At 46.2% G+C, this 13,825-nt stretch overlaps 2 protein-coding genes across 5 annotated transcripts in view; both read right to left on the bottom strand.

Annotated features, from left to right (window-relative positions):
- The window catches only part of LOC114917205 (swi5-dependent recombination DNA repair protein 1 homolog), a 1,375-nt gene extending 455 nt beyond the window's left edge, over positions 1-920 (bottom strand). Inside the window, exon 1 of the mRNA XM_065952309.1 lies at positions 178-920. Coding sequence (XP_065808381.1) covers positions 178-296 — 119 coding nt within the window. The 5' untranslated portion in view covers positions 297-920. The remainder of the gene's footprint in view (positions 1-177) is intronic.
- A 3,199-nt stretch (positions 921-4,119) lies between these two features.
- Positions 4,120-11,127, bottom strand: srsf5a (serine and arginine rich splicing factor 5a). 4 transcript variants are annotated; one of them, XM_020660583.2, is made up of 8 exons: positions 10,971-11,127; positions 8,505-8,636; positions 8,355-8,425; positions 8,083-8,220; positions 7,560-7,629; positions 5,840-5,913; positions 5,657-5,761; positions 4,120-5,128 (listed from the first exon to the last, which is right to left on the bottom strand). In XM_020660583.2, exons 2-8 carry the CDS (start codon positions 8,628-8,630, stop codon positions 4,813-4,815), a joined length of 900 nt encoding a protein of 299 aa, XP_020516239.1. In that variant the 5' UTR covers positions 8,631-8,636; positions 10,971-11,127; the 3' UTR covers positions 4,120-4,812. The 4 variants fall into 4 exon arrangements, with proteins under 4 accessions (XP_020516239.1, XP_065808380.1, XP_020516236.1 ...); XM_065952308.1 differs by having other exon boundaries at positions 4,120-5,125; positions 7,560-7,638; XM_020660580.2 differs by having other exon boundaries at positions 7,560-7,638.
- Between the last annotated feature and the right edge of the window lie 2,698 nt (positions 11,128-13,825).

Here is a 13,825-nt window from a genome sequence, read left to right on the forward strand (position 1 = left end):
TCATTTACTACACGAACAGGAAGCAGGAGGCCGGGGAGGGGGTTCGATCCCGCTGCAGGGCCTGCAGGGGCATCCTGCCTGGCACTGGGGGAACAGCTAGCTGCAGCTGGAGCAGGATGACAGCGCGCATCGGGAAGCTGCTGGATTCAAAGTTTAAACGGACAGACAGGTTCTTACCTCGGGATGCAGTTCGGGGAGGAGCCGTCGATCTCCCAGGTGGCGAACAGGTTCATGGGTACCGGTCTGTTCAGAGCCCCGCTCCCGGGGAAACTCAACCGGCCGCTTCTCTCCGCCATGGTCCGGGCTGCGGGTGGGACTGTCCGGCACCGAGCTGAGGAGGATCCGCTGCGGCTCTTCTGTGCGCGTGTCTGTGTGTGTGTCCGTGAAGTGAACACGCTCACGTGAGTGCGATGTGAACGGCGGAGCACGAGCTCATGTCTCCGGGAGGGTCGGGGTCTGCACCGCGGAGGAGCTGCACAGAGATCCGGGCAGGAGTGAACGGACCGACCGCTGAGCTTGTTGTGCCCACCACGCTGCTCCGGACCTATGAGGGGTGATCCGTGCCACGCAGGCGCTGTAGGGAGGCAGGAGAGGCCAGGATCTCCTTTTTCATGTCACCTCCAGGGGGCGTCAGAGAGGACTACCCAGGAACTGAAATAAATCTGTAGTTTTAGTTTGTAGTTCTTTCTCTAATGCTTTGTGTGTGTTTCAAATCTTAAAGAGGTCGTATTATGTCCTGTTTGAAGTTCATATATTTAATCTGTGTGTTCACAGTAGGGTTAGTGTGTGCTCGCTTCTGACTCTCTCTCTAAGACTCTGAAGTGCCCACCTTCAGAGTCTCCACGTGTGCCAAGTCTGATCTGATTGGTCGGCCTGTCGGCTCTGTCGTGATTGGTCAGTTGCTCAGCACGGTTCTCGGAAATGTCCCGCCACCATATTGGGAATGCAGCCACTTTGGCTCTGAGGGGAGCATAAACATTAGCACCTTAGCACTACTGCGCTACCGCAGGCTACGGCATATTGTGGGCGTGCTACAGAAGTTAACGGGCGTGCAACATGAGCTGCAGGGCCACAACGAGCCAATGGGCTTAGATCAGTGATCTCACGCTAACATGACGTCACACTGACAAATTTTTATCGAGGGGGGCTAGAATCAAGCGTTACATGCAGCTAATGCTACAGCTAACAGGAGGAGGTAGGAGAAGCTGCGTTTCTGCAGACTTTGAATTTTTGCACATAGATGTGACTAAACATGCACAGGACACTTAGAAAACACACTAAAGAGCAGATAAAACCAGAAGAAGAAGAATATGGGACCTTTAAGAGATATTGAAAATGTGAGAGAGTCTAAACAACAGATTGAAGCGTTTAGTTCTTTTAGATAACGAGACGACTAACTCACTGATTCACCAACAACCAGAGTGTCCACTTCCAGAACTCGTCATCTCACGCCGTCAAACGCCGCTTTACAGGAAACAAACATGACGACCAACGAGCGGGAAGAAATGATGATGTCATGTTATGATGGTCAAGCTAAATGTGGCTAGCTGTTAGCTCCCTGCTACAAGTTGAACACGTCGCTCCTCCATTTCTCCATTTGTGTTTGCATGTCGTTGCCATGGTGATGCTTGTTGTGCTTCCTGCTTCTGTCAGCTTGCTTCCTGATTGGCTGTTGTTCTGTTCCACAGAGAGCGTGCTCGGCCGTCCTCGCTGTTCTCCCCGAACAACATGATTTTAGTTTTGAAATCAGGACCTGATCGTCTCCCGAGCAGATCGAGGATCGTTAAAATCACCTCGGGAACTTCTTAAACATCTTCTCTGGAACGAGTCGGACACGACGCTCCGTAAGGTTGATGCAAAAGACATTTCTTTTAAAGAATTATTTTGAAGTTGCCGGTCAGCGCCGACATGTTTGATCATATTCACCAATCTTTCTTCTTCTTGTAAATAAAGATAAACAGAGCTTCTGTTTATCTTTATTTATCAGCACTTATAAATAAATCAGATATATAGACTATAACAACACTTTAATGTTTACATTTTGGGTTTTTTTCACTTTCATAAAACTACAGTTATATTTTAAAATACATAAATCAAAGTGATACACTCTGTTTGAACTTTAGTGTTTTTATGTTCTGAGTCGAGAGCAGCAGCAACGTGGAGAGGTTCAGGATTGTCAGTGAAAGGAGGACCTGCTCCTGGCTGGTCTACAGGGGCCCTCATTTCGTCAGCAGGTACTTGATCTCTACCACGTCCATGAGGTCCACGAGGTCCATGAGGTCCATGAGGTCCACGAGTCCGGCCTCTTCCTCTCTGCTGGTCCACCTGTAAATATATGAATCATTAGAATTACTATACAAATACGTGCACAAAGAGAGAAACACTTTTTCATCTCATATCTGACCTCTGACCACTCTGGAAGGTGGGCTTGGAGACCTGGACCTGGACTCTCTTGACTCAGTGTCTGACAGAATCTCACAATATCCTGACTATCAGTTTGTTAAATAGTTTGTGTTGTAAATGAGAGAAGAATCATTTCATCTTCTGTCTCATGAGTCAGACGCTCTCATCGGGAAGCCTCTGATAAATATAAAACTCCATCATGTCTGACCAGGTCTGACTGAAGGAGACCACCGGGATCCTGTTGCCGTTCATCTTTGCCCGCGTTCATCGCTGGCACCGCCGCGACCCAAATTCGACCCAACGGACTCGCTTCTGGGTTTTAGATTAACTCTGGATAAACTTTATCCGCTGTCTCTGCACTTCCCCGCAGGTCGTCTTCTTGGCTTGTTTTTGGGTCTGACAGTCCTCTTCCATTTCACCATATCCATCAGAGCGCTCCTTCATGCATGTCACTGAAAATGCGGGGAAGCGTTCCAACATAAATGACGGGGCAGGAGTTGATTTTGTAACCTAGCAACAATGAGCTGGTGAGAAACGCTCTGAACAAGGCTGGACATGAGAAGAGAAAAGTTATGGTGGCACTGTTTACCTGCCATACATGAACCTAACCACCCGTCATACATCTCCTCCCTGACAGACGTCATCGTCAGGCTGCGTTTGGACTTTAGTTTGCAGGTGAAGCAGCTGACACAAACACTGTGGGGTTATTATGGTCTGTAGGTCTTTGTAGTTCTTTAGCGTCTCTTTGTAGTTTTTTTTCCTGTGGTCATGTTACGTCTCTATGACATCACTTTTTTCTTTTTGTGACTCTTTTGTAGTCATAAGTCTCTCAGTGGTCGTCGTGTGTCGCTCTGTGGTGGTCGTTTCGTTTGAGGTCATTTTCAGCCTCTGCTGCTGGTTTTTGTCTCTCTGTGTTCATCTTATATTTTCATTATATCGACAGTTTCTTTTCAAAGTTTCAACACTTTGAGTCTCTATTTGTCCTCTAATGTCTCTCAGTGAATATTTAACATCCCCTCCTGGCCTGTCATTATATCAGCTGATAGACTGATCAGACTTTTCTGCACTTTATCTTCCTCCTCCATCCAACACCTGCACACCTCTCACCTGTCTCACTACAGACTCTAAAGAGATGATCTCATGTCGAGTCCTTTTCCTCCTCTCACCTCTGACATTGTTTCTTCTTTATAATCAATACAGGTCACTCATTTCTTCTGACGTCCTTTAAAGCTATGACACGCAGGAACACCGCCCCCGTGTGGTGAGTGGAGGTACAACAACTCCCTGACTTTATATAATCTCGCGTTGATTTTAAAACGAGCTGATGTTCCGGGTTACACGTGCTCCATTCAGTCATTTATTATTATAAGAGGGAAAGCCTTCAGATAGGGCTCCCTGTCAATGCAAACTTTACACATTTTGAACCCCTGCTGTGGTTCAAAGTTGATCAGCCCTTTACCGGCCCGGGACCCCAACCTGTTTTTTAAATTAATAAACTAATTTTCAGGCGCCCCAAAGGTTGGAAAGCCTGATGTGAGGTGCCATCAGGACCTAGGTTGTGGTTGCGATGGTACCTCAGTGTACATGCAGCAGCTGATAAGAGTTATTTATGGTGAGGTATGTCAGTAAATATTGAGACATCCTGCAGCCAATCAGAGCAGAGTATTCACAGAGGGCATGACCTCTCACCTGTCAGGAAGTAAAGACGGAGGCGGATCAAATTGTGAAAGCTTTATTCAGATTGGACATGTATGAGAGCCCCACACATTCACAGAGTCTTAAAAAAACACGTTTGTTGACAAAAGAAAAACGCCACGGCTTTAATTCGCATCAAATTAAGAAAAACGTATTCAGAGACATCTTTGAGTTTAGAAACATCGGGACGCCACACGGAGAGAAAAACAACTGAAGAACGTCCTGAAACTCAAGTGAAAAAAAAGAAGAAAAAAAGTCATGATTCAGATCTCAAAATCATCCTAAAGAAAAAAAAAAAAAACATCGAGAGGTTTGCATTTTACGTACACACCAGGGCAGTGAATGCAACACGTGCAGAGAAGCAGAATCACAGTTTGACAGCAACGCCAGGAGCTCGCTCGGGAACGCACAAACGTTAGGAGGGATGAAAAACAAAAACCTGGAGACACGGAGACACGGAGACGTACGGACGAGCGGATGGAATCTAAAGATGGCGGACAGGAAACACTCGACCAAATGATTTCATCAAACATTTATTAACAGGATGTTTTAATCGTCATGGAAACATTTCTAAACAAAAACAAATCAAAGTTTGAACTACATCGTGTAAAAGCAAATCCCCCCTTAAAAAAAAAAACTAAACCAGCGTCCCGCCCCTCAGGACCGAGGCGAGCCTCCATCAGTCTGTCACGGCCTTCAGGCGACCACGACGCCTCAGTGTTTGCTCTCTGCTGAGGCGGAGCGGGAACGCGAGCGGGATCGGGAACGAGAGCGGGATCGAGAGCGAGAACGAGAGAGAGACTTTTTGGCCGGAGCGGGAGCGGGCGAGCGAGAGCGAGACCTGGAGCGGGACTTGGAGCGAGACTTGGACCTGGAGGGGGACCTGGCGGCGGCTTTGCCCCCACCTGACGACCTCCTTTCTGGCGTGCGGCTGGCCGATCTGGAGCGGCTCCTGGAGCGGTTGCGGCTCCTGGAGCGGCTCTTTGAGCGAGAGTAGCTGCGGGAGCGGGAGCGGCTCTTACTCCGACTGCTGGAAGAGAAAAAAAAAAAAAACATGTCGAGGTTAAAACCTTTAAAAACATCCAACCTCTCAGCATGTGGCGTTCAAAACCAGCTGGGAAAACAAAGCGCACAATGAACGACTTAAAACAGCGAGAAGCATCTTCAGAGTGAATAATCAATTAACAATAGAAATACAAGAGGGTCGATAACAAAGACCAAAAGAATCAGACGGTTAGCTTAGCACGGACACGGCGGGTTCTCCGATTTCCATTTTGTCAACGCTGCTGGACGAGGAAAAAATAATGTGAGTCGTCGAGGTGACGAGGACGATGTCGTCTTTGAATAAATGAAATCTGAAACAGATCGATTTAAACCTGACAGTCACTACTGAGGGAATCAGGCTGAAGTCTGTTACTTAGCAACAGGAAACACTGGACAGACGGTGCCATGACAGCGAGGTCGTGGGCGCTGATGTGCACGCCTCCATATTTTATGCTAAGCTAACCTTCTGCTAGCTTGGGGGGGGGTGTGTGTGTGTGGCGTGTTAGCATCTCACCTTCTGCTGTCCTCAAACAGCTTCAGCTTGCGTCCGTTCAGCTCGGTGCCGTCAAGCTTAGAGATGGCGTTCTTCATGTCACTGCGTGATGCAAACTCGACCACCCTGAGGTGAAGAAGACGAGGTCATTAGGACCAATCAGAAACGTTTGAGAGACGATCGAGATGCTGCGAGGAAACTCACCCTTCGTTTTTCTTTGTCCTGTGAGCGTCCACAAAGGTCACTTCACCTGCTTTTCTCATCAGGTCTTTCAGGTCCTGTTTCAAAGCACAGGGGGGGGTTAGTGAGGCAGAAGGGGGGCGGAGGTGTCAGTGAGACCCTTCAGACCTGGAGGGAGAGACGGGAGCAGCACACACTGAACAACAGAGCTGCTGCAGCTGTTGTCTTTAACCCTTTAAGTCCCAGACTCCTTAACTTATGAACCTCCAGAGAGAGGCGTCTGAACACTTTGAATGATGATGTCAGAATATGTTCACTTTGTTGACATTAACACCATGAAGTCATCTCAGACTGTATTTAAGAAGTGGACAGCATCGACCTGCATTCTTTCTAACAGCCAGCAGGGGGCGACTCCACTGGAAGTTCACAAACTTCAAAAAGCAGAAGTCTCGATGACAAAGCAGGTTCTGTGTTTTTGGCGTGGCTTCCCCGTGACGGGCGAGGGGCTCATACAGCGAGCTGATACACGGTTAAAAAAAACGAACTGCGGCCGCGTTTACACCACGTCGTGTTCAGCCGACAGCAGAATCCCCTCGCTGCTCGTTTACACAACAATTCTGTTTGAGACGACTGAAGCTGATAAAGTAAATCTTTAGTTGGTTTTGGTCCAAACGTGTCCTCAGTCTCCGATTGGTCGCGCTGTGTTAGCTTGTTACGTGTTTCAGCTCGTGCTAAGCTACATGAACGCACGAGCTGAAACACGTCACCGTGACGGTCCACGCTGGATGGTCGGCGTCCACGTCTTAAATACACTCTGAATGTTTTATGTGACTTTCTTAAAATATGCCTCAAAGCTTTTCAAGTATTTAAAATGTGAGACTGGTTCTACACCCTGACCCCCCCCCCCCCACCCCACCCCCGACCCCCCCGACCCTGAGCAAACCCAATCACATGAGTTTATGCTACTTACCGCTCCAAACCCAGGAAGATATTAGCAAAGAGCCACTTGTCCAAATAGCAAATGGGAACCAATGCAGTGTTAAGCCCTTGAGAAACGACCTCGGCCTTGACTCAGCATCCGGCCTCCACAAGTAAGGAACCACCAGAGAGCAAGTAGGGGGAGGGGTGTGCGCCCAACTCAACACCCCCCCAGCTCCAGCAGCAACAGAAAAAGACCCAAACGGGGGAGTGTAGGGACCCTGGATTTGAGGGGGGTTACAGCAGTCGGGGATGCCAGCCCTCAGAACCTCCAGACTGTGGCTACGGACCTCCTAAGGCTACCGTATCCTGCGCTAGACCACTTTCACCGCTACGGGGCCCAGCCAAGACTTTAGACCGGCGGCAACTGCGTGTAAGGAGAGGCACCAAATGGACACTATTCAGAAAAACAACCAGGAGAGGGCGCTACAAACTTGTGACACCTCTATGGAGGGTGTGCAGTCACCTCTGACGAATCAGAGCAGCTGTTAAAAAAAACAGTTAAATGTTTGGAGTCAGAAAGACCGACAGGTTTAACGTGCTTTAGTCTGAAACTCAAATGGAGGTAAGAAGAAAAAGAAAAAAAGAGTGGGGGCTTCTATTGAAACTGGCCAATTCACTATGATCTCTTTTTAAGAAATCGACTAGAAAAATAAAAAGTGATCCGCAGGCTCAAAGCTGCGTCGTTAGAAAAACACGTTCTTTACAGAGTGAATAAACATTGATTGAAACCTGAGGCAGCACATGTTGTCGAATCATCTCTTACCTGCCAGCTGATCCGGGACGACAGATTCTCCACTATGAGTCTGTGGTCCGTCCGCACAGGTGGGCCGTACCTGTCCGGTCAACACACAAAAACACACGGAGCGATACTTTAATACACAACAAGAGGAGGAACAAAGAGGCAGAAACAAACCTTCAAAATAAAACTACGAGCATTACTGGACAGTTAACGTTCTAAATGATGATGAAGCAGAAATCCTTCTGGGATTCTGTGGGCGTGACCAACACAAGGGGAAAGACACGCCCCTCACTTCAAATGATTTAACATCTGGTCACAGCGAGCGAGCAAACCGACTGAAGACTGAAGCGCTCGTTGCTTCTATAATGATGTTGTAATAAGAGGGTGGGATTATGCTAATGACCCGCAGGGCGTCATTTGACCTTTAACAGTCTGACCCGTTCGTTCAGCGTCTTCATGTTTATGTTTCCTACATCCATCACGACGTAACACACACTGAATTATTCTGCTTCACTTCTCAGGAAGCTCATCTTTAGAGCTGATGTACCTGGATCCAGGAGCTGGGCGAGACGGGCGATAGCCTCCGCCGCCGCCGCCGCCGCCGCCTCCACCACCACCACCAAAACGACCCATTCCAGGGCCGCCGCCTCTTCCTCTTCTGGAGCGAGCGTGCTCAATAGTGACCCTGAAAGAGGAACGAGAGACGCTTTAGATAATGAAGCAGGAGAAGCTCTCAGGTTCTATCAATCATATTTCTATGTGTTTATTTAATTAGTCACTACGTTGATCTAACTCATCCAGAGACAGGAAGTAAATTACCTTTCACTGCACAACTCTTTGCCGTTCAGCTCGTACACGGCGTCATCGGCGTCTCTGTGGTCGTCAAACTCCTGAACATAGATCACATAGAGAGGTTATTCATGAAACAGGAGCATCAGGACTAACAGAGTCTGAAGAGTCTGAACTCACCACAAAGCCAAATCCATTCTTCAGGTTGATTTCTCTAATCCGTCCGTATCCTTTGAAGAACTTCTCCACGTCCCGCTCTCTGGCGTGCGGGCTCAGGCGGCCAATGAAGATACGACATCCACTCATTGTAATCTGCTGACACGAGGAAACACATGACTCAGTAAACATTGAAGCGAGGAGGAGAGGCGGGTTAATATGTGACGAGGACACGAGGTCGGCCTTCGCTCTGCCTCCACTTTTAAAATCATCAGAAAACGTAATAAGTCACAAATCTGTGACTGAGGAGACGCTGCAGCTCGAGCTGCTGCTGTTGGAGCAGCTCGAGCTGCTGGAGCAGCTCCAGCAGCTGCTGCTCGATGTGCTGGAGCTGCTGCTGCTCGATGTGCTGATCGCTTCATGGTCTGTGAAACTAAACATTCTCATCCTGGAAGTCACATGAAACCAGGACCAGAGTCAAAGAACTGAATGAAACCAGTCTGACCAGTTTCAGTATCGACTTTGTTTACACTGAGATAAGACTAATGAGAGATCTTTGACCTTTGACCCATCTTGGGTTATTTTGAAGAGCTTCTAGGTCTTTAAAGTCTTCATGAGTCTGGTTCTGATCCAGGTTTCTGTCTGTTCATCATGAGTCTGGTTCTGATCCAGGTTTCTGTGTGTTCATCATGAGTCTGGTTCTGATCCAGGTTTCTGTGTGTTCTACATGAGTCTGGTTCTGATCCAGGTTTCTGTGTGTTCTTCATGAGTCTGGTTCTGATCCAGGTTTCTGTGTGTTCATCATGAGTCTGGTTCTGATCCAGGTTTCTGTGTGTTCATCATGAGTCTGGTTCTGATCCAGGTTTCTGTGTGTTCATCATGAGTCTGGTTCTGATCCAGGTTTCTGTGTGTTCATCATGAGTCTGGTTCTGATCCAGGTTTCTGTCTGTTCATCATGAGTCTGGTTCTGATCCAGGTTTCTGTCTGTTCATCATGAGTCTGGTTCTGATCCAGGTTTCTGTGTGTTCTACATGAGTCTGGTTCTGATCCAGGTTTCTGTGTGTTCTACATGAGTCTGGTTCTGATCCAGGTTTCTGTGTGTTCTTCATGAGTCTGGTTCTGATCCAGGTTTCTGTGTGTTCTACATGAGTCTGGTTCTGATCCAGGTTTCTGTCTGTTCATCATGAGTCTGGTTCTGATCCAGGTTTCTGTCTGTTCATCATGAGTCTGGTTCTGATCCAGGTTTCTGTCTGTTCATCATGAGTCTGGTTCTGATCCAGGTTTCTGTCTGTTCATCATGAGTCTGGTTCTGATCCAGGTTTCTGTCTGTTCATCATGAGTCTGGTTCTGATCCAGGTTTCTGTCTGTTCATCATGAGTCTGGTTCTGATCCAGGTTTCTGTGTGTTCTTCATGAGTCTGGTTCTGATCCAGGTTTCTGTGTGTTCTACATGAGTCTGGTTCTGATCCAGGTTTCTGTGTGTTCTACATGAGTCTGGTTCTGATCCAGGTTTCTGTGTGTTCTACATGAGTCTGGTTCTGATCCAGGTTTCTGTCTGTTCATCATGAGTCTGGTTCTGATCCAGGTTTCTGTCTGTTCATCATGAGTCTGGTTCTGATCCAGGTTTCTGTGTGTCTTGAGATAACGTGTTATATTTAAATTATTATATTTAAGTTGTAAGTCAAAGAAATTTAGACAATCTGTATTTTAGTTCCAATATTTTAACTGTGACAATAATTATTTTATTTTATAAATAAGTTAGAGAACAAATCAATAAAATAAAAAATTTAAAATAAAACATTAAAAACCGATTTAAACCTTAAATTATTGTTTAATTATTATTCACTGAATCAAATCAGCTGAGCTGCAGATAGATATATAGATATATATATAGATATAGATATCTCTGTCTGTATCTTCACATGCAGTGAGGATCACAGAACAGCTTCTGGATTCTTACAGATTATAAAACTTTAGTTAATTCTTGAGGCCCAGGTTCAGCTGGTTAGCTGGTTAGCTCCGTTAGCTGGTTAGCTCCGTTAGCTCCGTTAGCTGGTTAGCCCCGTTAGCTGGTTAGCTCCGTTAGCTGGTTAGCCCCGTTAGCTGGTTAGCTCCGTTAGCCCCGTTAGCTCCGTTAGCTCCGTTAGCTCCGCGGACACGCTGTTACTGCGTTACTTCTTTACATTTTGTAAATATATCTTCACTATGGAAGTCGTTCAAATGGAAACGTTGATGATTACGTTGATGAACTAATGTCTGATTTTAAGAGTAAATATTATTAAAACAGTTTAATTTGTTTCTCAGTACGATCGTCGTTTTCACCTCGAGGTCGACTTCAGCTAAGCTAGCTGAGCTAAAGTAAGCTAGCCTGCTGCCGTTAGCCAAATAAAACACTTTTAATCTAATAAGGTATAAATAAGCGAGTTAGCTGTTTGAAAACAGGTTAAATGGATGTAATGTGTTATTGAAAGAGTATTCTTAATGAGCTCACCTTCTCTTCTTCCTCACACTGTCGATGGTTTAGTTTCTCTCTTCGCTCTGGAGCTCCGCTTCAGCACGACCAGCGTTTTGTCAAAATGGCGGCGAGTCCAAAGAGCAATGGGCGGGGCGCTGCGTTCACGTGATGTTTGAATAGTCGGAAAGATGTGTTAACATCCGGGGAAGTTCACGTGATGTTTGAATAGTCGGAAAATAAGAGCTTTCTTCTTCTTCTTCTTCTTGTTTTGTGTGATCGTGCGTGTGGTCAAACAGCTGATCGGTACATTAAAGCCACCGGATGAACTGTGGATCAGAATTCTGGAAAACAACAATAAAAAACTAAACTCTGTTAATCAACCCTGTTCTTTACAGGAACAGCACCAGACTCAGTTTTTCTGAGTGTGTTGACATTTTGTTTCCCCTTCCCCAAGTGTGTAATCATCTTTACAAAACTAATCAAATCAATTATGGAGAAAGTGTCCTTAGTGTTCACTTAGTGCACTCAGACTGTCTGTAAACATGTTCATCTGCTGTAAAAACAGGATTTATTTAATGGGTGTGTATGTGACTTCCTGTGCTTCTGCAGCCAGCCTCTAGTGGACACTCCAGGAACTGCAGGACTTTACACTTCAGCATCAACACTGGAGGTTGCTGCTCCTAACCAATAATACCTGTCGTCTCTCGATGTTGTTACCAACATGTACTCCCACTTCATGTTGGACCAGAAGAAAGAAAACATGTCTCTGTTGTTCTGTCTGTTTAATGGAGCTCTACATCATCAGTCCTCACATCATCAGTCCTTACATCATCAGTCCTTACATCATCAGTCCTTACATCAGTCCTCACATCATCAGTCCTCACATCATCAGTCCTGACATCATCAGTCCTGACATCATCAGTCCTCACATCATCAGTCCTGACATCATCACATCATCAGTCCTGACATCATCAGTCCTGACATCATCAGTCCTTACATCATCAGTCCTCACATCATCAGTCCTTACATCATCAGTCCTCACATCATCAGTCCTCACATCATCAGTCCTGACATCATCACATCATCAGTCCTCACATCATCAGTCCTCACATCATCAGTCCTCACATCATCAGTCCTGACATCATCACATCATCAGTCCTCACATCATCAGTCCTCACATCATCAGTCCTCACATCATCAGTCCTTACATCATCAGTCCTCACATCATCAGTCCTGACATCATCAGTCCTCACATCATCAGTCCTTACATCATCAGTCCTTACATCATCAGTCCTCACATCATCAGTCCTCACATCATCAGTCCTTACATCATCAGTCCTTACATCATCAGTCCTCACATCATCAGTCCTTACATCATCAGTCCTCACATCATCAGTCCTGACATCATCAGTCCTGACATCATCAGTCCTGACATCATCACATCATCAGTCCTCACATCATCAGTCCTTACATCATCAGTCCTTACATCATCAGTCCTGACATCATCAGTCCTTACATCATCAGTCCTTACATCATCAGTCCTCACATCATCAGTCCTTACATCATCAGTCCTGACATCATCAGTCCTTACATCATCAGTCCTGACATCATCAGTCCTCACATCATCAGTCCTGACATCATCAGTCCTGACATCATCACATCATCAGTCCTCACATCATCAGTCCTTACATCATCAGTCCTTACATCATCAGTCCTCACATCATCAGTCCTTACATCATCAGTCCTGACATCATCACATCATCAGTCCTCACATCATCAGTCCTCACATCATCAGTCCTCACATCATCAGTCCTCACATCATCAGTCCTTACATCATCAGTCCTGACATCATCAGTCCTTACATCATCAGTCCTCACATCATCAGTCCTTACATCATCAGTCCTGACATCATCAGTCCTTACATCATCAGTCCTCACATCATCAGTCCTGACATCATCAGTCCTCACATCATCAGTCCTGACATCATCAGTCCTTACATCATCAGTCCTGACATCATCAGTCCTCACATCATCACATCATCAGTCCTCACATCATCAGTCCTCACATCATCAGTCCTTACATCATCAGTCCTGACATCATCAGTCCTTACATCATCAGTCCTCACATCATCAGTCCTCACATCATCAGTCCTGACATCATCAGTCCTTACATCATCAGTCCTTACATCATCAGTCCTCACATCATCAGTCCTCACATCATCAGTCCTGACATCATCAGTCCTTACATCATCAGTCCTTACATCATCAGTCCTCACATCATCAGTCCTCACATCATCAGTCCTCACATCATCAGTCCTGACATCATCAGTCCTTACATCATCAGTCCTCACATCATCAGTCCTGACATCATCAGTCCTTACATCATCAGTCCTGACATCATCAGTCCTGACATCATCAGTCCTGACATCATCACATCATCAGTCCTCACATCATCAGTCCTTACATCATCAGTCCTTACATCATCAGTCCTCACATCATCAGTCCTCACATCATCAGTCCTGACATCATCACATCATCAGTCCTCACATCATCAGTCCTCACATCATCAGTCCTCACATCATCAGTCCTCACATCATCAGTCCTCACATCATCAGTCCTGACATCATCAGTCCTGACATCATCAGTCCTCACATCATCAGTCCTTACATCATCAGTCCTTACATCATCAGTCCTCACATCATCAGTCCTTACATCATCAGTCCTTACATCATCAGTCCTCACATCATCAGTCCTTACATCATCAGTCCTCACATCATCAGTCCTCACATCATCAGTCCTGACATCATCAGTCCTCACATCATCAGTCCTTACATCATCAGTCCTTACATCATCAGTCCTGACATCATCAGTCCTGACATCATCAGTCCTTAC

This window comes from Labrus bergylta, unplaced genomic scaffold, assembly GCF_963930695.1.
Source record: "Labrus bergylta unplaced genomic scaffold, fLabBer1.1 SCAFFOLD_194, whole genome shotgun sequence".
In the NCBI taxonomy this organism is placed as follows: Eukaryota; Metazoa; Chordata; class Actinopteri; order Labriformes; family Labridae; genus Labrus; species Labrus bergylta.